We start from the raw sequence: 23,868 nt of genomic DNA on the forward strand, positions 1-23,868 counted from the left end.
AACCTCCGAGTCTCCACTTCTTCCACCTTTCTCCTCACACCTCAGAGGCGCCCTCGCCTTTGTCCCCCTACCCACCTCGCCCTCAGTCACACTGGCTCTGACACGTACTCAGTATCTCCTTTTGTTCTCATCTGAATTTTCATGCTAATCATCAGTATATCATTACTTCTGTCCATGAGTTGGGAGGTGTGGGTTTTAGCAAGGAGACGGAAAATTTTAAAAACAAACACATCTCTACTTTATTAAAAATGTACAGTTTGGGGACTCAAGGAAGAGAGTAGCGTTTCTCAAGGTTCCAGGACTACTTAGCAATGCCCAGAGTGTTTGTTTAAAAACACCAGCTGGGAACCTGTATTTGGAACAAGTTCCCATGTGATTTTTTAGCCACCCTGAAGTCTGAGAATCACTGGCTAAGGCGTGGGGTCAGGACTGGGACTGCCTGGAGCCTTCTGGCTTCTTAGGGCTCCAGGGAAGGACTTGTTTGACTTTTTACGAACAAGCTCAGCTGACTCCTCTGGGGGTTGCGGGCATTCCTTTCTTTGAGTGACTGGGGCCCTGCAAGAGTTAATAGTTACAGGTTAGGGAGTGGCTGAGTCAAGGCCCTGAGATGGGAGTGGCTGAGTCAAGGCCCTGAGATGTGCGTGCCCACCCGGCCTGCCTGAGAGCTTGCCTGGTCATCTCTGGGGGACCCGTCCAGGGCTGGGCCCAGACTGACCCAGACGTGGGACTGCTTAACACAACATTCCTGCCACATTCCAGGGGCTCTCTGCTTCTTTTTCTTGTGACTCTTCCTTTCGTTTCACATCACAGAATACTTCCTTTTCCCAACCCTTAACTCTTTTCTGCTCCTTCCTCCCCATCCACGTTGCTTCCTCTCCACCCCCATCTTGGTTCCTTCCCAGAAACCAAGTTCTAAGCCCTCTCTCTGGTCTGTTCTGTCTGCACCACGTTGCAAGTCTGTGAGAGTCTGTGCTTGCTGTCTCTGGGTGCATGATGGGAAGCACTGTGTACTCTGTGCAGAAATAGGTTCTGAGCAAGGCCGGGCAGGGCAGTTGGAGTCAAGGTTAAGATTCTCCTCCAACTGCAGACCGCGCTTGGCTTGGTGTGTGCTGGCACACAACTATCTCACCTGTCGGACAGACAGCCCAGGGGAGACACTTGGGTTTTGAGGCACGTGGTCCCGAACCACAGAGGGAAGATGAACAGCCCTTCCTCATGCGCTGAGAGGACACCCCAGTGGGCCTTTGATGCAACAGGTTGCCAAGGCCAGGCAGGCCAGGCAGGCCAGGAGATTGGGGGCAGCTGGTGCGAGGATGGTCCTAGTTATAAGACAGGCTGGTGCTGGGAACTAGACAGCATGGCCAGGGGAGCTGGTGAGGTAGGCAGGGTCACGAAGAGATGAGTGACCTGGACCCGCACAACAGGTGGACATGCAGATTCGAGGTGGGCCGGGGCAGGCAGCCAAAGAGAGGGTGCACTTTAGGAGTGGAAGCAGTGTGTCTCCAGGGGCGCGCCTGCATGGAGGCGCAGATGCAGGCAGAATTCGCAAAGAAGCAGCACAGCCACCACCCCACCCTGGGTGGCAGCAGGGAACTTTCATTAAGGAGCAGCAGACTCTCAAGCCACAGTAATGAGATAACCAGACAGTGCAGGGAGCCCCTCCACTGAAATGTCGAGGACCAGCTTGACACGCAGGGAGGGGGTGCCAAGTGGCAGGTGGATTAAGAAACAGAAGAAGCAGGGCTTGGCCTCTCCACCTGGTAGTGTGATCAACTGAATCAACTTGTACAGAGCCAGGGAAACGGGAAGAAGATTGTATTCACCTAAACTCCCCTGAAAAGGGGAAGCTGTCTTTGCTGGGAACAATATTTTGATAAGTGCTTTCGTCTGAAACTGAGATCCCAGTGGAGGCCTGGGTGTGGGTGGAACAGCTCTGTGTGCGACAGGAAAGCGTTTTTGAATTTAGGATGTTATGCAAAGAGAGAGGGCAAGAAAGGAGGCTGCTGTTTGGTGTGGTTCACTGTGAATCCCTTGCCCCATCATCCTCCCAAATTTTCAGAAAGTTACTAACATCCTGAAATGCTTGGGGTCAAGTGGAGGGTGTACCCTTGATATTTATGTGCACATGTTTCTGTGTGTGGGAGGCTCAAGGGAATTGGGGCCTGTGATTCAAAGACACTGAACAGAGGGAGAGAAGGAGCTCTGAGAGGAGAGATACCACGGTGGGGGGGCAAGACAACATCAACACACACGCACACACAGAAACTCTCCAAAACCTGAAAACCAGGTGTCTGTGTACTAGGTGCCTATAATGTTGAGGTCCAGCTGGGGCTCTCCGGCCCATTTCAGAGCAGAAGCACAGCCAAGGACCAGCCTCCTTTGAAGCTGCCATGTCACCTCATCTTCCCTAAATCCCCATCTAGAGGATGGGGCAGCGCTGGACCTTACGGCCTTGACTCTGGTTAGGTCTAGATGGGCAGGCATCAGTGTCCTTTCCCTGTCAAAGATCTTTAATGAGGACAGGGCCAGGGCCACACGAGGCAGCTGGGATTAGGAATCCAGAAAGGCTCCTTGGAAGAGCCTTGAGTTTTCAATACTGACATCTTCAAGCCACAAGAGGCAGAGTGGAAGCTTCCTAACCAGAGCAGCCCTCTTTGTTGGCTCACTGAGTCCTGCATTCCTCCCTTCAGCTACTCATCCTGAGGGCAGTTCTTGAAGGGAGTAAGGAAATGACAAGGCCAAAGACAGGCCCAGGTTAATCCTGAGATTCTTGGTGTCTCATCCCTGCACCTGGCTCTCCTTGAAGACACCCCCCAGGCCTAGGGCAACACACCCCTCTTGGAGCTCCTGCTGTGGCGCAACAGGATTGGCAGTGTCGTGGGAACACTGGGACCCGGGTTCGATCCTGGCCCAGCACCGTGGGTTAAGGATCCCTAGTTGCCACAGCTGTGGCTTAGGTCAAGACTGTGGCTCAGATCTGATCCCTGGCCCAGGAGCGCAATTCATGCGCAGCCCAGGAAACAAGTGGGAAGGAACGGCTTCTGCCGTGATCTTCTGAGATGCCACATGGAGTCCTCTGAGAGGACTAGAATAGTGTTGGCGTGGGGACCCAAGCTCGTGGCCGATGCGGCAAGTAAGCATCTCTCTGTCTGATGTGATAAATGAGGTCATTACTAACGTTTGGGAGATCTGTCGGGTGGTTGGTCACAGGAAGTGTGTATTCCAGCCCCTGCCCTTGGTGGGCAGGTCTCCCTGATCCAGATTAGCCATATGGCCTTGCACCTTACCGGGCCTTGAGGGACATCAAGCTTTTGCAGTAGGAGGAGTGCACGTCCAATGCCAACAGCCGGGGAGTATCTGGGTAGCCCCCCAGCTGGTCCCAGGACAGGTGGATGGGGGTCTTCCTTTCTACTGGGTGACTGGACGAGGCCACATCGGTTTTCCAGATGGCCTCCATCTGGTTATCCTGTTGGCTGGGGCGTGGGGGTTGAAAGTGTAAAAAGAGATGCAGAGTTAGATGCATAGAAAAGGAAAGACTGGGAAGCAACAAGCTCTTGGGGTTTTCTTTCCTTCTCAGTTATCACCACTCTCCTTGCCACCTGTCTTCCCCTTAACTCTAAGTCTCCCCCCCCACCACCCGGGGTCTCCTCTAGCTGAGGAACTACTGGAAAAGGCAGCTGAGACATGCCCTGGGGCTGCAGCCCGGAGCTGGCTACACCAGGGTGGGTGTGGGTGTAGCTCTTCTTGGCCACTCAGTATCTCTGTGAGCCTTGGGGTCACATGGTGGGAAGGGTCAGGCTTGTTTATATGGACTGACCGATGGCAGGTAGCAGACCAATGCTCAGGGCAGAAATGGTTAAGTTCTCAGCTATGGGTCCTTGGAGTGTTTCAGTTGCATACTTTGAAACATACTTGGTCAGGCTGGCCCCTGAAGCGCATGCACACACACACACACACCCCGGGACACACACACACACACCCCCTGGGACAGAGAGACAGACAGACACCCCCCCCCGGGACGGACACACACACACACACACACACACACACACACACACCCTGGGCCCATGGTCAGAGCTGGCAGGGCAGTTGAGAAGATGCGTTCCTTGTAACTCACAGGCCGAGCTTTGCCTGTTTGCGCCTTCACTAAGCTGCCAGTCTCCCCAGTCTGATCAGCCCTGTTTCCTGTCTCCTTACCCACCCAGCCACCCAGCCAGCTGTCCCGGCCTCCTGCACCTACCGGGCCATGTGCAGGGGCACACATTGAAGGTGCTTTGTTGTAAAGAGCTCCCAGGGCTTGCAGGAGGAGCTGCTGAAGCGCATGTGCCGGAGCAAGGACTGTGGAGGCTTGCTTTTCTTTGACTTTGCAGAGGTGACCACAGGGGTGTGCAGGTTAATGCTCCACTCAAGCTGGAGCTAGGGGACCAGCAGAGAGGTGTCAGGGAGACAGGGATTTATCTCCTCTGGAGTGGAAGGGGGCACTGCCTGACTTGTGGCTGAGCAGAAAGGCCGAGGCCCAAGGAATCCCTCCAATTAGAGACCCCTGGGGCTCAAGGTACTGCATTTCCTAGATATTTCTTGAATTATTATTTGCTGGGATAGTTTCTGTTTTCTCCTTTGTCATGGAGAAGCTGGACTATGGGAAAAACAGCAAGGAGAAAACTAATGGAAGCCAGAGTGGCTGGAACTGTGAGAACACTCGGAGGGTTCATTTCACGGGGCCAGGCTGTGACTGGAAAGCTCTCCATGGCTTGTCACCCAGCTCCCACCCTGGCCCTGGGCAAGGAGCTGGGGGAGCCTCCATAGCTACCTAAAGAATTATTATAGGGTCCCTTTGCTTCTCAACCTCAAAACCAAATTAGAAATCAAGACACAAACAGGGGATGATCCAGACTAGGAGAAGGCAGTAGGATCCCGAGCTGGGAGGTACCTCCATGGCCAAGGCTCTTTCAAGTACCTGATGCCGGCTCTTACACTGAGTCCCTCAGGACACTGCCCACCCCAGACTTGGGCCATCGCTGCCCAGGACACAGGCGGGTGACCTCCTGGCCCAACCCTAGAGGAGAGCTCAGGAGATTCTGAGTCACTGCTGTGGGATTCTCCAGTCCCTCCAGGCCGGCAGCTACTCCCATGGACCACGGCAGCACTCGCTGCTTTTCTGGCAGCAGGGGAAAGAGTAGAGGAAACTGAAGGCAGCCCATAGAGAGTAAAAATAGGTCAAACCCAATGGACTGAGATTCAGAAAGACTTTGGACTCTCAACAGTAACACCAAAACCTAGAAGGCAATGAGTGATGCCTTCAAAACTGTGAGGGAAAATGATGCTACCTTAGACTTCCATATCCAGGCCAAGTGTTGGTTGAGCATTGAGGGTACACACTAAGTGAAGACATTTTCAGATAACCAGAGTCTTAATGATTTTTACCTGCAGGAACCCTTTGTAAGCAAGTGACTATAAGAGCTGCTCCACTAAAATAAGGGACACCTGGCATCTAGAGTTGGGGAGGAGTTCCCCTTGCGGTAGTGAACCCGACTAGTATCTCTGAGGATGTGGGTTCGATCACTGGCCTTGCTCAGTGGGTTAAGGATCCAGCGGTGCCGGGAACCATGGTGTAGGCCACAGACGCGGCTCTGATCTCACATGGCTGTGGCTGTGGCTGTGGCAGAGGCTGGCAGCTGCAATTCCGATGTGACCCCTACCCTGAGAACTTCCATATGCCACACATGCAGGCTTAAAAAGCAAAAAAGCAAGCAGGCAAGCAGGGGAGCTGTCCCCAGAGAGAAGCAAAAGGAGTCCCCAGCTCAAGGGTGAAGAGGACAGCTATTAGCAAGCCTGTAGAGCAACCAGATCTGACCAAGCAGGGCAGGGAGGTGCCAGGGGAGAACCTGGGTGCGGAGGCAGGACTGCAGGCTCCCGCCACCTCCCCTCCAGAAGAGGCTTTCTTCTCCAGCTCTTTCTGAGGGTCCCTCCCTTGCTTACTCTCTGCATTTTTCTCAGATTGGAAACCTGCCCTCCTTACACTCAGGCTGCCTCCTGTCTTGCCTCTTCCTGGGTTAGAGGCTTTATCCTGCTCTCTTATTTCCCATCTGCTCCCCACCCAAGCAGACCCCGCATCCTCACGGCTCATTCCCTGGCCCCACCCTCCTGGCCGTGCTGACCCTGAGAAGGTCGCCGGGTGGGAGACCCACCTTGGGGAACGTGGTCACCATGCTGCTCAGGCACTCCTGGCGCTTCTCCTCCAGGTCCTTCTGCTTGTTTGTCCAGGCCTGCAGCTGCACGTTTTGCAGGTGGTCAATGTTTTCTAGAAAGAGGTAGAGGTTCTGGGCCTTGTAGGCAGCCTTGGTTTCTTGCATGTCTTGGAGATGGTTGATCACGGCTTGTCTGGGAGGAGAGGGAAGTGATTTAGTGGCTGAAAGGGTCTCCTCCTGCCCCCAACTCTATTAACCAGAGATGACTCTGTGTCTGTGACCCCTGGGAGCAAGAAGAGATATGGAGTCAGCAGAAGCTGGGGAAAAAGGGAGCAGAGAAGTGGGAGGTGGTGTCCGGTGCGGGGCCTTGGGCTGGGCTGGAAACAGAAGAGAATGTGAGGCAAATGGGGGAGCATGTAGGAGGTCACGGACGGGGCAGCAGGACGAGAGGAAGAAAGGCTTAGAGGAAAAGCCCACAGAGGGAGAGCGGCGTCTAAGTGCCTGACCTCCCACACCTTCGGGGCTGCCCAAGGCCCCGCGGTCAGGTGTCCTCAGCAGGTCCCTTCCCTCAGGGGGACCTTGCCCAAGCCTGGGGTGTCTCTCCCCATCCCCCTCACTCCTCCTTTCTCATGGGGTTTTGGCTCTGCCCACACATTACAGCGGGTGTAGGTGGGTGCCAGGGAGGACCTACCGGAGGCTCTGGAAACGTCTGTGGAGGACATACTTATGGCACAGGCACCAGAGCCTGAGCGCGTTCAGCTCCATGGTGGTGGTGGTGAGCTCCAGCGCCTTGCTGCGCAGGTCGGGGGGCAGCCCCAGCGGACCCTCCTCGGTCAGGAGCTGCAGATTCCGCCTCTGGGCCTCCACGCCCAAGTGGTATACCTTCCCCTTCAGAGCTGCTGGTGACACAGGCCAAGGGGGCCGGGTCGCCTTTTGGAGGGAGGTTACCGTGACAGGAAAGGAGGCCGATTTCTTGGGCTTCAGGGGAACCTGGCAGGCCCGTGGTTTCTGGGTGAACTTGGCTGAACTCATGGTCCTCTGGGTTCCGGGGAGGGGCTGCTGGGTCTTAGCAGACCTGGGCAAGTGTGGCCTCCTGCCTTGGGGAGCAGACTGGGCCCGGCTTGGGGGAGGTGCCAAGGATGCCTCCTCCAAGTCCCTCCATCGACGGGTGGGCATGAAGATCCTCTTCTCTGCATCCTCCTCGGGCCGCTCCAGCTCCCTCCACGGGCGCCCCCGCTCCTGCAGCTGCCTTGCCACCTCCTCCACCTCCCACTGCCGCAGCTTCGCCTGGTGCTCCTGCTCCAGCAGGGTCCACCTCTCCTGCCGCTGCAGCCACATCTCCTCCTCCTTCAGCCACTGCTGCCTCCGCCGCTCCCAGCTGAGTTCCTCTTCCCAGTGCTCGGCCATGCCCTCTGAGGCCATCTTCCTAGCGCTCTCCGGGGACAGCTGCTTCTGGAAATGGGGTTGAATTTGGAGTCCTTCCTTCTCCGGGGCCGCTTCCTGGAAGAAGTCCTTCTGGTCTTTGACGTTGTGGCCGGGGCTTTCTGCCGCTGGTCTTTCCCATTTCTTAGGAGACTTGCATTCCGTGGAGGACAGCAACCCAGGCTGAAGACTTTCGGTGTTCTTGCTGCTGTACACATCTGCAACTCTGGAATATACAGTCATGGTGGAAAGCAGCTGATCTGTTGAAGGGCTGGCACCACTGCCCCAGGCCGTGGCCGTGGGACTTGGGGAGAGCGGTGAAAACTGCTCCTCCTTCTTGGGTTTCTGCTGAGTTTCCTCCGGGACTGTTTCTTTCTTTGGGGGGGTCTCTCTTTTAGCGGGGACCAGGGAGTCTGCCAAGATCTTGCCGGAGTCTGCTGCTTCACCTCTAGCCGACTGAGCCTTCTTCAGCTGGAAGTCTAAGGCATGCTTTATCAGGAGAAGGTCATGGTACCTTCCCCCTAGAATTTCTACCTGCTTTAGCAGGGCATCTCTCTTACTCTCAAGGACTTGGAGGGACTTCTGGAAGAAGAGCCTCTGGCTGCTGAGTTCCTTGGTCATCTCTATTTTCAGGTACCTGTACTTGGTCTCCAGGCTCCTGTTTTCCTTGTGCTGCAGCATCAAGGCCTTGCTGAGATTTTCTATCACAGCTGACATGTACCTGATGGCCCTGACCTCCCCCTCGTTGAACATGGTGGAGTCCAGGAGTTCCTGCAGCATGGACTTTACCTCGGAGACCTTTGTGCAGGTAGTGTGCCTGTCCTGGAGCATCTGCTCGGGGCTCAGTGGCTGAGGGCAGGATTTGGCTTTTTGTGGGCTCAGAGCCTGCCAGCCCTGCCAGAAGGTGCATTTGGACACTAGGAGAGGTGGAGAGAACAAAGGTAGTAAGCTCCCATGGATCCAAGAATTATACTGATTCTCCAGACCCTGCTTGGCCAGATTTCTAGCCAACCCTCCTATGGCTTTGGCAGTAAGAAACTGGGGCATTATATGAGGCCAGGGGAGATGCTGTCAGGGGAGATACTGTGAGAAGAGAGCTCTGATGGCCTCACAGCTTGCCCAGAGCCTACCCGTCAGCGACAGGGTCTGTCAGCCACACAGCACCTACAGGGCCCAGTGGAGTCTGGACCTATTTGCTTCAGTTCAGTTCAACCCAACACACTCCTGATCCGCCATACTTTCCTGGAGTCGAGTTATTTTTATTTTTATTTTTGTCTTTTTAAGGCCGCACCTGCAGCACCTGGAAGTTGCCAGGCTAGGGGTTGAGTCAGAGCTGCAGCTGCTGGCCTACACAGCAACAGCAACACGGGATTTGAGCTACGTCTGAGACCTACACTGCAGCTCACAGCAACGCTGGATCCTTAACCCACTGAGCAAGGCCAGGATCGAACTGGCGTCTTCATAGATTGTTACCACTGAGCCACAACAGGAACTCTCTTGTTATTTTTATAATCATGCTACTTCCCAGCCTCAGCATCTGTGTTTGGCCACTTATTGCCAACTATTCAAACTCTGGAAGCCCACCTGGCACTTAGAGTCCAGATCAGTTGGGAAGCTTTATTTCTCTTTCCTGTTACCAAAGGACTGTGTCTGTAGAGAATTTATCACACAGTCCTGCAACTGTTGACATTAAAAAAAAAAAAAAAAAAAAAAAAAAAAAAAAAAAAAAAAAAAAAAGACTAATGTCTTTCTCTATTTGGGGGGTCATGAACTCCTTTGAAACTTTTTTTTTTCTTTTTTTTTTTTTTTTGGCTATGGCGTGTAGCAGCTTGATGTGGCTTCTCAGTTACCAGACCAGGGACTGAACCTGGGCCACAACGGTGAAAGTGCCAAGCCCTAAGCACTAGACCACCAGGGAATTCCCTCCTTCGATACTTTGATGAAAGCAGGAAAGTACATAAACACATTCCATGCACTTTGTGTTCAAACCCCTCACAGGCTTCAGCTTCTCAGGATGGTTCATGGTCATGGCCGAATCCCCTGGGATCTACCATGTGTAGGGCTGCTGGGGTGATTATCTTGGAGAATCCATTCATTTGCCCCTTCAATGAACATCAATGGCAGAAAAAACACTGGCTAACTCTGGATGAGGAGCTAAAGGAAATACGGAAATTAAACAACACTGAAGTCGAGCCAGCATCTAACTAATATTGTCACAGAGGCCACACAGCCTGGTGATTGAGAGACTGGATTCCAGAATCAGATAACTTGGGCTTGAATTTCATCCTTACCACTTGCTTAGGCGGGTTTCCTAACTTCTCAGTGCCTCTGTTCCTGAAAAATGGAGATAACCTTAGCATCTACTGCATAGGACTTAAGTAGACTATGCATGGTTTGTATCGGGCATCGTACCAGGTAACTAGAAAGTGCTCAATAATCAATTCCTAAAAAAACGAATGAGATACAGCCTTTTCCCTCCAGGAGTTTTACAATCTTGTAAGGAAATAAATAATATGAATGACTATGTTTCAAGACATAACATGGTAAGGATCGTAGGAGACATTGTCGCCTTCTCCATCTTTCCCTGATTCCTTCCTGCATCAACTGTCGACATTGCCTGACTGGCAAGGAACCTGACCATGAGAATCAATGGTAAAGCAGCAATGTCAACAAGTGTTACCAAGCCCTGAGCACATCCTAAGCATCATGCCAGATGCCTCACACTAAGCGGAACCCCCAAAAGAGGGCAATGTTCGCCTGACTCTGCATGGGATGAAAGTGCGGCTCAGAGAGATGAAATAACTTTCCCAAAGTCACACAGCTAGAAATTGGGATCCCAACTCAGGCTTGAGTAAGATTAAGAAGCCAGAAAAACCTACGTGTGGGGCCTGGTTTTGCCACAAGCTTTCCTGGTAGTCCCTTCTCTTCTCTGTGCTTCAATGTTCTCAACTACAAAATGTGGGAGTCAGATAATCTCAGGTCCCTTCTAGTGCTGATAAGTCATATTTCAAGTTTGAGTCATATTATTCCCTGTCCACTTCTGGAGCAGCCACAATCAAGAAGGTTCTAGAAAGGCCTCTAGTTGAGTATCACCAGATTCCTTGGCTCTGCAGCCAGGTTAGAGTAAAGAAAGGGTGTTTCTCAGGCTCTAGCTAGGAACTCCACCCTTTCTGCCTTCTAGTCTTCGTTCCCTAGAACCTGCATGAAGCCGCAGCTCTAGGAGCACCAACAGGGATCTGCCTTCACATCATACCTTCCTGCAGTCCTGAGGGACAGCCCACAACTGCTCAGTGTTCAGCTTGGATCCACCACCCCAACCTCTTACCATCTTGCTAAAACTTGTTTGGAGGAGAATCAGAGACTCCCATAGACCCTGGTGTGTGACATCTTCCCCTGAGACAGCATCCATCCACCCAGCTTCCCTCCCAAGTGCTCCCCAAACCTACTTTGTGACCCCTTCTTCTGCCCTTCAATGAGAGTGGAGCAAAGGGAAATGAGAGACTCGATGCCTCCTTTGGTGGCGATAAGAGAGAGAGGTAACACTTTCTCCATCACTTCGATCCATTCATCTAGGGCTTCCTCTTCCTCCTCGCTCTTCCTGTTCTTGATCTCATAGGTCAGACTGTCACCTGGAAAGAGAGGAGGTAGAGGCTGAGAACAATCTGTCCTCGAGGGAGCCCAAACAGCCCTTATAGCACAGGGGTTACACCAGCAGGCTGTGAGGGTGAACTGGCTTCACCTCTTATTAGCAGTGTGATGTTAGGCAAGTCACTTAGTCCCGTAGGCCTTGCCAAAAAAGGGGCGGGTAAGGCTTAAATGAGATAATACAAGTGAAACAATTAATGTGAGACCTGCCACGTAGGAAATATGCAATAGACATCAAACAACATTGTTGTATGAGGGCTGGGATGCATCTGCCTTGTTACTGCTCTATTGCCATTGCCTAGTCTAATATCTGGACAATTAAATGAATTAATAGCCTTGTTTAGTTCTTGGGGGAGGTGAAGGACAAATGAACTGACAGCTCCTCGGGGGCAGGACAGAGAGTGTGTGTGTGTGGCGGGTAGGACACATCCACATTCCATCTTCCTCACAGCAGAGTGAGGTCTCTTGATGGGATAACTCTGATCTTAACCAGGGTAGCACCTGACTCCAGGGCTGTGTGCAGCTGGTGCACACTCAAAAGGCTATCCCAGTGGCTTATAGCTGGCATCAGTGCTGTTGGCCTAGTGTCCATTCAATACTTTGAATACCACCCTTGGGTTCCTCTGAAAATAACTAGGGTGCTCCATCAAAAAACTCTTACAACCAATAAACAAGTTCAGTAAAGGTGTAGGATCCAAAATCAGCATACAAAATCAGTTGCATTTCTACACACCAACAATTAAAATATCCGAAAAAGAAATAAACAATCTCATTTACTATAGCATCAAGAACAATAAAACACTTAGAAATAAATTTAATTGGGGAGTCAAAGAATCTCCACAGTAAAAACCAGAAGACATTAATGAAAGAAATTAAGAAGTCACACATAAGTTGAAAGACAACTCATGTTCATGGATCAGAGTAATTAATACCTTTTTTTTTTTTTTTTTTTTGCTTTTTACAGTCGCACCTATGGCATGTGAAGGTTCCCAGGCTAGGGGTCTAATCTGAGCTTCAGCTGCCAGTCTACGCCACAGCCACAGCAATGCCAGATCCGAGCTGTGTCTGCGACCTACACCACAGCTCACGGCAACGCCAGATCCTTGACCCACTGAGTAAGGCCAGGGATCAAACCTGCAACCTAATGGTTCCTAGTGGGATTCATCTCCACTGCGCCACAACAGGAACTCTGGGAGTAATTAATATTGTTAAAATGTCCATATTCCCCAAAGCCATCTATAGATTCAATGCAATCCCTATCAAAATTCCAATGGCATTTCCATAGAACTAGGAAAAACAATCCTAAAATTTGTATACAGCCATAAAAGCCCCCAAATAGCCAAGGCATTCTTGAGAAATAAAAACAGGAGTTCCCGTCGTGGCGCAGTGGTTAACGAATCCGACTAGGAACCATGAGGTTGCGGGTTCGGTCCCTGCCCTTGCTCAGTGGGTTAACGATCCGGTGTTGCCGTGAGCTGTGGTGTAGGTTGCAGACACGGCTTGGATCCCGCATTGCTGTGGCTCTGGCATAGGCTGGTGGCTACAGCTCCGATTCGACCCCTAGCCTGGGAACCTCCATATGCCGTGGGAGCGGCCCAAGAAATAGCAACAACAACAACAACAACAAAAAGAAAGACAAAAAAAAAAAAAAGAAATAAAAACAAAGCTGGAGGCATCACACTACCTGATTTTTTAAAACTATATTACAAAGCCACGGTAAGCAAAACAGTATGGTACTGGCATAAAAACAGACACATAGACAACTGGAACAGAATCAAGAGTCCAGAAATAAACCCATGAATATATAGTCAGCTAACGTTTGAGAGGGGAGCCAAGAACACTCAGTGGGGAAAAGACAGGCTCTTCAGTAAGTGCTATCAATAAACCTTCACATTCACATGCAAAAAAAATGAAATTGGACCACTGTCTTTTACTACTCACAAAAATTAACTTGAAATGAATTAAAGACTTAAATACAACCCTGAAGCCATAAAACTCTTAAAAGAAAATATAGGGGAAAAGTTTCTTGATATTGGTCTTGGCAATGATTTTTTTTTCAGATTTGTCACCAAAAGCAAATGCAACAAAAGCAAAATACATCAAACTAGAAAGTTTCTGCACAGTAAAGAAATCGTCAACAAAATGAAAAGGTTCAACCTGTAGAATGGAAGAAAATATCTGCAAATTATATCTAATAAAGGATTAATATCCAAAATACAGAAGGAACCCATATAACTCGATAGCAAAAAAACAAATAATCCAATTAAAAAGGGAATAGACATTTTTCTAAAGAAGATATACAAATGGCCAACAGGCACATGAAAAGGTGTTCAACATTACTAATTAGGGAAACGCAAATCAAAGTCACAATGAGATATTACCTCATATCTGTTAGGATGGCTATTACGAAAAAGGTAAGAAATAACAAACATTGGTAAGGACATGGAGGAAAGGGGACCTTTGTGCACTGTTGGTGGGACTGTAAATTGGTATAACCATTTTACAAAACAGTATGGAGGTTCCTCAAAAAAATTAAAATAAAATTACCATATAACCCAGCAATCCCACTGCTGGGTATATATCCACAGGAAACAAAATCACTATCTCAAAGAGATATGTGCATGCCTATGTCCTCTGAGGCATTATTCACAAGACTCAAGCCATGGAAACAATCTAAACATCAGTTGATGGATGGATGGATGGATGGATGAAGACAATGTGGTCTATATAGTGAAATATAGATAGTCTCCAACTTACGGTGGTTCAATTTATGGTTTTTTGACTTTACAATGGTGGAAAAGTAATATGCATTCAGTAGAAATTATACTTTGAATTGTGAATTTTGATCTCTTCCTGGGCTATGCTATGTGGTATGATACTCTTACAATACCAGGCAGTAGAAGCAAGCGGCAGCTCCAAGTCAGCCACATGATCACAGAGGTAAGCCACAAATACACGTGCAACCATCTGTATGTACACAGTCATTCTATTTTTCACTTTCAGGACAGTCTTCAATAAATTACATGAGATATTCAACACCTTATTATAAAATAGGCTTGGTTTAGATGATTTCGCCCAACTGAAGGCTAATGTAAATGTTCTGAACACATATAAGGTAAGCTAGGCTGAGTTGTGATGTTTGGTACATTCAGTTTATTAAATGCATTTTCAATTTATGACATTTTCAACTTAGGATGGATTTATCAGGGCATAACCCCATCATAAGCCAAGGAAGACCTATATTATTAAGTCATAACAAAGAAGGAAATCCTCCCATTTATAACAACATGGATGCTAAGTGAAGTAAGTCAGACAGAGAAAGGCAAACACTATATGATTTCACTTATACATAGAATCTAAAAAAAGTTGAACTCCTAGAAGCAGAGAGAAAATTGGTGGTTATCAGAGGCTGGGAGGTGGGGGAAATGGAGAGATGTTGGTCAAAGGGTACAAATTTTCAATTCTAAGATGAATAAGGTCTGAGGGTCTAATGTACAGTGTGGTGACTCTCGTTAACAATTCTGTATTATATACCAGCAGACCCTGTTGTACTGTGCTTTGCCTTATTGTGTTTTGTTTTATTGCTTTTTACAGAATTGCATTTTTTTAATAACTTGAAGGTGTGTGGAAACCCTGCATTGTCAGATGATGGTGAGCATTTTTAAGCAATTAGGTATGTTTAAATTAAGGTATGTATATTGTTTTCTGAGCCATAATGCTATTGCACACTTAATAGACAACAGCATAGTGTAAACACAACCTGTGTATGTGCCAGGAAAGCAAAAAAATTCATATGCTCACTTTATTGTGATAGTCATTTTATTGTGCTGGTCTGGAATCGAACCTGTGATATCTCCAAGGTATGCTGGTATTTAAAATAGAAGAGATCTTACATGTTCTTACCACACATACACAAAAGGGTAATTATGTGAGGTGATAAGATGCGTTAACTAATCTTATTTTTAGAATCATTCTACAATATACATATATACCAAATCAACACACCACATACTTTAAATTTACACAATGTGATCTGTCAACTATGTCTCAATAAAGCTGGAAAAATGAAAAATAAAATAGCTAGTGTGAGTTTGCATTTTGTTTCTATCTTGCTAAAAAATGAGATGTAGGAGTTCCCGTTGTGGCGCAGTGGTTAACGAATCCGACTAGGAACCATGAGGTTGCGGGTTCGGTCCCTGGCCTCGCTCAGTGGGTTAAGGATCGGGCGTTGCCGTGAGCTGTGGTGTAGGTCGCAGACGCAGCTCAGATCCTGCGTTGCTATGGCTCTGGCGTAGGCTGGTGGCTACAGCTCCGATTTGACCCCTAGCCTGGGAATCTCCATATGCTGCGGGAGCGGCCCAAGAAATAGCAAAAAGACAAAAAAAAAAAAAAAAAAAAAAAAAAGAGATGTAATAATGAACATGTAACTTAGGCTTCATCACATATGCGCCTAATGTCACAATTTATTATGTTCTGGACAATGACACATGTGCCCCTCTGGGAAATAGAGGTGATATACTGTTACATGAGTGGGCAAATGTTTCTCTGGAGAGGCACTAAGATGTGTCTTTTGCTCCCTCTGCACCTACCAGCCTACACCCTTCCCCCAGTGAATGCTGACCTAGGGCAGAGAAAGGAAGAGGCTGAATGAGCTGGGACCGGCATCCTGGAGGGAAGGCACTTGCTCTCAGGACTGCACCCAGCCTGGACACTCACCCCAGTCACCCAGCCAGCGGAGAATTTCATACAAGTGCTTCTCTTTAGTCTCAGCATCTTTGGAGAAGGAGGTAATTTTCTCCAGCAAGATCAATCTGTTCCTGCCCTTTTGCTCTGTTTGGTGAGATTTTGCCTTTTTTTGGAAATCATATCCTAATTCTTCCTGGAAGCGGTTGATGACACAGTTGACATTGTCCAAGATGTCTGAGAGCTGGGAAGAAATGTCCTATATGGGAGGCAGCAGATTGTAGTGTTTAGGGATGTGAATTCTGGTGCCAGATGCCTTGTTCTAGCGGTGTGATCTTAGACAAGACAGTTAACCTCTTGGGGACAGTTAACTTCTTATTATCCTTACAATAAGGGATCCTTATAGTACCTATGTCACAGGGTTTTTGTAAAGATTAAATGAATCATTATTTGTAAAACACTTAGGACTTGCTTGGCACACAAAATAAGTGTTAGTTCTTATCACTGTCATTTTGATTCAGGAAGGGAGAGAACGCTAACAATCCATTTCTTTAGGACTTCAGAGTTTGCTAGGGATTTCTGGACATCCCTCCTCATGAGGATCCAGAAGTAGCAGACTAGAAAAATGAGATCCCAAGAAACCGTTGGGATCAGAGGCTTCTATTAAAAAATTTAATAATAAATAAAAGCACCAGAGGCTCCTGTGCAGGGAAATTCGAATCTTTGGCCATTTCCCTGTAAGCTTCTAGGGCTTAGCCTGGGTCACCCTGACAGGGCGCCAAAAATAGACCCCAAATCATGAACTCTGGGCCTCTCCTCCTGCCCAGGAAGGAGCCACCGCTCTTGTGTTTCAGGGCCATCCTAAGTTTTCCCTGTGGGGTGTCCCCTCCCTGGGCCCATCTTTGCCTCAGGATGGAGGTGGGGGTGGGGGTTGATTCCAGCTCACCCTCCAGAGACCAAGACTAGGAGGTAGATATTTTGCACTAATCTGCCTATAAAACCAGCCTGCTGAGGATCCCAGGACCCCTGAGGGCTCAGCGCTGGAATCTTGCCCAAATCTAGGATCAGTCCCCACCTTCCACATTAGATCCCAACAAAAGGGTAACACTCTCATCCCAGGGGTTACCTCTTGAGTCCGAGTTAGCTGAGCAGCCTCAATCCTTGAGATGATGGCTTTCACTGACGCAGGGGTCACCAACTGTGGGGGTTTATCTTTCTCCATTTTGGATCACTCTGTCAGTCACAAAGATGTCCTGTGTCTCTGGCACACAGGCCTGGACACACGATGTCAGCTGCTTGGGGGCTAAGGACTCAGGCCAGCTCCTGAGTACCCTCTTCCCAGGCACAGCTTCCTATAACTGCCAGACAGCAGGTTCCAACTGATCTTCTTTTCTCCGGTGACATCATCAGGCTGATGGGAAGAATGAATCTCTGGAGTTCCCTGGTGACACAGCAGGTTAAGGATCCAGCATTGTCACTGCCATGGCTCTGGTTACTACTGTGGCACAGGTTCGACCCCTGGCCTGGGAATTTCTGTATGCTATGGGCATGGCCAAAAAAATAAAAAGAATGACTCCTTGTCATCTATGTGCTTGATTATCTAGCTTTTTTTTTTTTTTTTTTTTTGGTCTTTTTGTCCTTTTAGGGCTGCTCCTGCAGCATATGGAGGTTCCCAGGCTAGGGGTCCAATTGGCACTGTAGCTGCCAGCCTATACCACATCCATAGCAACTCAGGATCCGAGCTGTGTCTGTGACCTACACCACAGCTCAAGGCAAGGCCGGATCCTTAGCCCACTGAGCAAGGCCAGGGATAGAACCCTCAACCTCATGGATGCTGGGCAGGTTCGCTAACTGCTGAGCCACGACAGGAACTCCCTATCTAGCTTTTTCTGTATCACCTAAGTATATAAACTTGACCTGTTGCTTTTTAAAAATCATTAAATGTTATGTTCCCAAACTAAACATTAATGTCTAAAAAGGAGGAAAAGACAATTTAGAAAAAGTTCTTTTCCCTAAGACAATTTAAAAAAAAATTACAAGAGTTCCCTTTGTGGCTCAATGGCTTATGAAACCGACTAGTATCCATGAGGACTTGGGTTTGATTCCCTAGCCTCACTCGTGGGTTAAGGATCTGGTGTTGCCTTGAGCTGTGCTGTAGGTCACAGATGCAGCTTGGATCCCGTGTGGTTGTGACTGTGGTGTAGGCCAGCAGCTGCAGCTCTGATTCAACCTCTAGCCTGGGAACTTCCATACGCCACAGGTGTGGCCCTAAAAAGAAAAGAAGAAAAGAAAAAATAAAATTACGGCAAACCAATAACTAATGGGAATGTATTTCAATATGCACCAGGGGTCAGGGCTCAATCAACACTTTCATTGAAGGTAATCATTGTTGCCAGAAGACTTTAAAACACATGATTCAGGAGTTCTCTTGTGATCTGGTGTTGTCACTGAAGTGGCTTGGATTGCTACTTCACATGCTGCAGGTGTGGCCAAAAAGAAAAAAAAATAAAATAAAACAAATGGTTAAAATGGATATTACTGTATGCCCAGGACTAGAATTTTGCCAGGCATATAGTAGTAGGCACTTAATAAACATTTGTTTTCTTTTTAGGGCTGCACATGTGGCACATGGAAGTTCCCAGGCTAGGGGGTCTAATTGGAGCTGTAGCCACTGGCCTATGCCACAACCATAGCAATGCCAGATCTGAGCCGCGTCTGCGACCTACACCACAGCTTGTGGCAACACTAGATCCTTAACCCACTCAGCAAGGCGAGGGATTGAACCCACATCCTCATGGATACTAGTTCGATCGTTACTGCTGAGCCACAGTGAAACTCCAATAAACATCTGTCAAATTCATGAATATGTAAGTAAAAATATATATACACGCAAATTATTCTTCCATGCTACTGAAATATTTAACAGACAAGGAATTAAACATTTTAAATTCAGTTCTTGGCAGTGCTATAGCCACTTAATAACTTGTTACCTGACACCCACCTCTTTTACATATTATCATTCATTCTCTTATTCAAAGCTAATTCTCGCACCACCTCATTCACTCAATGAACACACTGGTAACATTCTCTGTGCCAGGCATGGGGCTAGTGCTGGAAATACAGAAAAGAGGGGGACCTAGTTCTCTCTGAGGTGCTCACACCCTGGTCCTTATGATTTCAGAGTATACCATAATTTACAAATCACTTATTTATCCTTATAAATATGTGAGAGTCAGCTAAGGCTCTGAGGAGTTGTGAGATTTACCTAAAGTTACAGAGCTGGGAGGTACACAGTCAAGATTTCAATCTGCTTTCTTGATTCTCAATCTGGGATCTTTTCCACTTTTTTCTCTTTCTCTCCCCCATCTTTCTTCTTTATTTTAAACTTAATCATACTGATAATTAGATCACACATAGATGACCTAAACAAAAAGATAGCAATTATGAGATTCAAATAAGAGAAACCCAAGATTCAACTATATTCTGTTTGCAAGAAACACACTTTTATTCCTGCCCCACAGCATACACAATTCCCAGACCAGGGATCAGATCCTACCTGTGACTGTGACCTGCACTGCAGCTGTGGCAATGCTGGATCCTTAATCCATTGGGCTGAGCCAGGGATTGAACCTGTGTCTAGTGCTCCAGAGATGCTGTGGATTCCACTGTGTCACAGTGGGTACTCCACAAGAAACACATTTTAAGTAAAAAGACACACATAGGTTAAAAATAAAAGGATAGAAAGAGATAAGCCATGCTAATACCAACCAAAAGAAAGCTAGAATGGCTATATTAATTTCAGCTTTTATTTATTTTTGGCTGCATCCCCAGCATGCAGAAGTTCTCGAGCCAGGGAATGAAGTTTCGCCACAGCAATGACCCGAGCCACAAGATTAGTTGATAACATTGGATCCTTAATCCACTGAGTCACCAGGGAGCTCCTTAATTTCAGATTTTAGAACAAGAAATATTAGCAAAGATAAAAAGAGAGGGATATTCCATAATGATAAAGGTATTAGTTAATAAAAATGACATAATCCTATACATGTACGAACCAAATAACATAGCCTCAAAATACATGAAGCAAAAAGCTTACATGAAGTTCCCATCGTGGCTCAGTGGTTAACGAATCCAACTAGGAATCACGAGGTGGTGGGTTCGATCCCTGCTCTCACTCAGTGGGTTAAGGATCTGGCGTTGCCATGAGCTGTGATGTAGGTGGCAGACACGGCTTGGATCCTGGTTAGTGTGGCTGTGGTGTAGGCTGGCGGCTACAGCTCTAATTAGACCCCTAGCCTGGGAATCTCCATTTGCCGAGGGAGCGGCCCTAGAAAAGGCAAAAAGACAAAAAAACAAAAAACACACAAAAACTTACAGAAGTGAAAGGAGAAATGGATAAATCCACAATTACAGTTAGAGATTTCAACACTTCTCTTGCAGGAACTGGAAAAAGTAGAAAAAAATAAGTAAGGATATGAAGATTTTGAACAACGCTATCAGGCAACTTCACACTCAAGACAACAGCAGGACACATCACACTCAAGACAACAGCAGGACACATTATTTCCAAATGCACATGGAATAATAATCTGAGCCATAAAACAAATATCAATAAACTTAAAAAGTTAGAACCATCCAAAATATGTTCTCTGACCACAATGGAGTTAAAATATAAGCTAATAACTGAGTGATAGCTGGGAAAATTTCCAAATATTTGTAAGTTAAAAACACACTTTGGAGAGTTCCCTCCTGGTTCAGCAGATGAAGGATCTGGCATTGTCATTGCTGTGGTTCTGGTTACAGTTGTGGTGCAGGTTTAATCCCTGGCCCGGGAACTTCTGCATGCTATGGGCATGGCCAAACAAAAAAGCCCAACACTTGTCTATAATCTATGAATCAAAGAAATGACAAGGGAAAATATGAAATATTTCAAACTGGGTAAAAATGAAAATATGACATATCAATATTTGTGAGATACTACTAAAGCAGTGCTTAGAGGAATAAACTAGAGTAGGAAGAACAGAGAAACTCAAAATAAGCAGAAGGAAATTATACAGATAAGATTAAAACAAACAATCAGAAAATAAACAGAAATGGAGAAAATCAATGCAACCAAAACCTGGTTCTTTGAAAAGATTAATAAACTGATAAAGCTCTAGCCTGATTTTACCAGGGGAAAAAAAAAAAAAAAGAGAGAACAAATTAACAACATCAAGAATAAGAAAGGGGACATCACTACAAACTCTATAGTGGGAATAATAAAGGGAATATTATGAAAAAACTTTATGCCAATAAAGTTGGTAAATAAGGTGAAATGGACAAATTCCTTGAAGGATACAATCTATCAAAATTCACTAAAAAAAAAAAAAAAGGAAACGTGAAAAGCCTTGTACCTACTAAAGAAATTGAATTTGTAATTAAAAACCTTTCCCTCAAAGAAAACTCCAGCCCCAGATAGCTTTATTGGTAAATTTTGCCAAACATTTAAAGAAAACATAACACAATCCTAAACAAACTCTGAGAAAACGGAACAGTACAGAACGCTTCTCAAATCATTTTATGCGGTTAGCATTACCTTGCTACAAAAAGCAGACAAAATATTACAAGAAAAACATAGACATAACATGGACATAAAAGAAAATGAGATGGAAGTCACAGACGGGAAAAAATTATTTGCAAAATATGTGTTTAATAAAGGACTTGTATCCAGAATATTATATAAATTATAAGAAGAAAAACAATCCAATTTTTAAAATGGGTAGAAGATTTGAATAGACACATCACTAAAGATATTCAGGGAGTTCCCATCATGGCTCAGTGGAAATGAATCTGACTAGGGTCCATGAGGATGGGGGTTTGATCCCCGGCCTCCCTTAGTGGGTCGGGGATCCGGTGTTGCTGTGAGCTGTGGCGTGGGCCAGTGGCTACAGCTCCAATTCGACCCCTACCCTGGGGATGAATGAGAAGATATTCAAATGGTTAATAAGCACATGAAAAGATTATTAACATCATTAGTTGTTAGGGAAACACAAGTAAAAACCAAGATGTGATGCCAAGTCTGACGAGGATGTGTCCCATGATAAAAAGTGTGATGGAGGATATAGGGAAAGTGAGACCTGTGTATATTACAGGTGAGAATGTAAAATGGTACAACCACTTAAATGTCCATCAACTGGTGAATGGATAAATTCTAGTATGTCTGTGCAGTGAAATATAATACTTCACATTAAAAAGGAATGAACTACTGATATATGCAACAATATGGATAATCTCAAGAGCATTATACTAAGTGAAAGAAGCCAAACACTAATTACCACCAACTGTATGATTCCACTTACATGAAATGCTAGAAAGGCAAAACTATAGTGACAGAAAGCAGATCAGTAGGTGCCAGCAGCCAGACCAGGGGGAACAGCCTGACTGCAAAAGGGAACAAAGAAAGTTTCCAGGGGAAGGAAATGTTTTATGTCATGATTATGGTGGCGTATACCTGACTGGATACATTTGTGAAGATTCACTGTACCACACACTTAAAATTGGTGAATTGTATTATATGTAAATGATACGAGAAAGCCTGATTTTTAAAAATGCAGTGTTTTAAAAAGAGGATAAAAAATAGGAAAAAATGCAATGCTTTATAATTTCCAAGACTGGGGAGGGGTTGTGTGCAGACAGTGCCAGGGGCTGGAGGTTAGTCAGGAGAATGGAAGGAAATAAATGTGGTGAATCTCAGGTGGTGAGGCTGCTCTATTTTCATTCCCTTTATTCATGGGGCTGGACCACACCCTCCTCCAGGCCCCCTCCCATGCAGTTAAGGTCAGGAGCAGTACCTCTACCACAGCTTAAGGGCCCACACTAGGTGACCACTGGCCCAGGAGAGATGTTTGTAAACCTTTTCTTTCCTTTTTTTTTTTTTTTTTTTTTTTTTTTTTTGTCTTTTTGCTATTTCTTTGGGCCGCTCCCATGGCATATGGAGGTTCCCGGGCTAGGGGTCGAATCAGAGCTGTAGCCACCGGCCTATGCCAGAGCCACAGCAACGCGGGATCCGAGCCGCGTCTGCAACCTACACCACAGCTCACGGCAACGCCGGATCATTAACCCACTGAGCAGGGGCAGGGACCGAACCAGCAACCTCATGGTTCCTAGTCGGATTCGTTAACCACTGCGCCACGACGGGAACTCCCTTTTTTTTTTTTTTTAAAGCAGCCAACCCCCTTTTCCAAGCAAAGTCTCCTGTAGAACCTATCTAAAATGGATAAAAGCAATATCTTATTAGAATACATTTATACGTTCAACTTCATGATGTCTGTTATCAAATCATTCAATGTCAATCAGCCTGTTTTGGAGTTCCCATTATGGCTCAGCAGTAACGAACCCGACTAGTAACCCTGAGGATGCAGGTTTTATTCCCGGCCTTGCTCAGTGGGTTAAGGATCTGGCACTGCTGCAGCTGTGGTGTAGGCCGGCAGCTGCAGTTCAGATTTGATCCCTAGCCTGGGAACTTCCTTCCATAGGCTGCATGTTCGGCCCTAAAAAGCAAAAAAAAAAAAAAAAAAAGCCTGTTTTTGATGAACCCAGAAATTTGATATATAGGGTATTTGAGTGTGTGTGTGTGTGTGTGCGTGTATGCATGTGTATAGTGTATATATATTTAAACCACTGTTTTTAAATAGTTAAAGTATATTTGAAGTTTCCGGGTAAAAATGGTAGCTTCAACACATGTATCTAATTTTGCTGTGCTAAAAATACAGTAAAACCATGGCAAAGGGATTTTTTAGGGCATAAATGCACAGAGACAGGGAAACAGGAGAGGAGACAAGAACAAAATACCTTAGGGAGCTGTTAAGCATATGGATGAGTGGTTGCTGACAGACTGGAAAACGATGAATCCTAAGGCAGTAGTGGGGCAACTATGCGGCCAAAGGGCAAA

The 23,868-nt window shown here is 46.7% G+C and overlaps 1 protein-coding gene across 19 annotated transcripts in view; it reads right to left on the reverse strand.

The window, feature by feature from the left end:
* The window catches only part of FAM186B (family with sequence similarity 186 member B), a 29,692-nt gene that overhangs the window by 1,667 nt on the left and 4,157 nt on the right, over positions 1-23,868 (reverse strand). For 4 of the 19 annotated variants that reach the window (XR_014803191.1, XR_014803189.1, XM_084955624.1 and 1 more), the window contains exons 2-10: positions 20,314-20,381; positions 19,204-19,360; positions 17,065-18,415; positions 15,972-16,197; positions 11,057-11,239; positions 6,880-8,527; positions 6,189-6,381; positions 4,241-4,416; positions 3,288-3,473 (exon numbers count right to left, since the gene is read on the reverse strand). Coding sequence is in view for 11 of the 19 variants with exons in the window: in XM_084955624.1 (XP_084811750.1) it covers positions 3,288-3,473; positions 4,241-4,416; positions 6,189-6,381; positions 6,880-8,527; positions 11,057-11,239; positions 15,972-16,197; positions 17,065-17,160 (2,708 nt within the window). In the remaining 8 variants the exon portion in view is untranslated. Of the gene's footprint in view, positions 1-214; positions 556-3,287; positions 3,474-4,240; positions 4,417-6,188; positions 6,382-6,879; positions 8,528-11,056; positions 11,240-15,971; positions 16,198-17,064; positions 18,416-19,203; positions 19,361-19,494; positions 20,382-23,868 lie in introns of those variants that run through there. The other 15 variants (XR_014803196.1, XR_014803195.1, XR_014803192.1 and 12 more) reach the window with 13 other exon arrangements.

This window comes from Sus scrofa, chromosome 5 (assembly GCF_054392235.1).
Source record: "Sus scrofa isolate SSC_HxYL_T2T_F1_AM1 chromosome 5, Sscrofa_HxYL_maternal_Yorkshire_Landrace_v2.0, whole genome shotgun sequence".
Lineage (NCBI taxonomy): Eukaryota > Metazoa > Chordata > Mammalia > Artiodactyla > Suidae > Sus > Sus scrofa.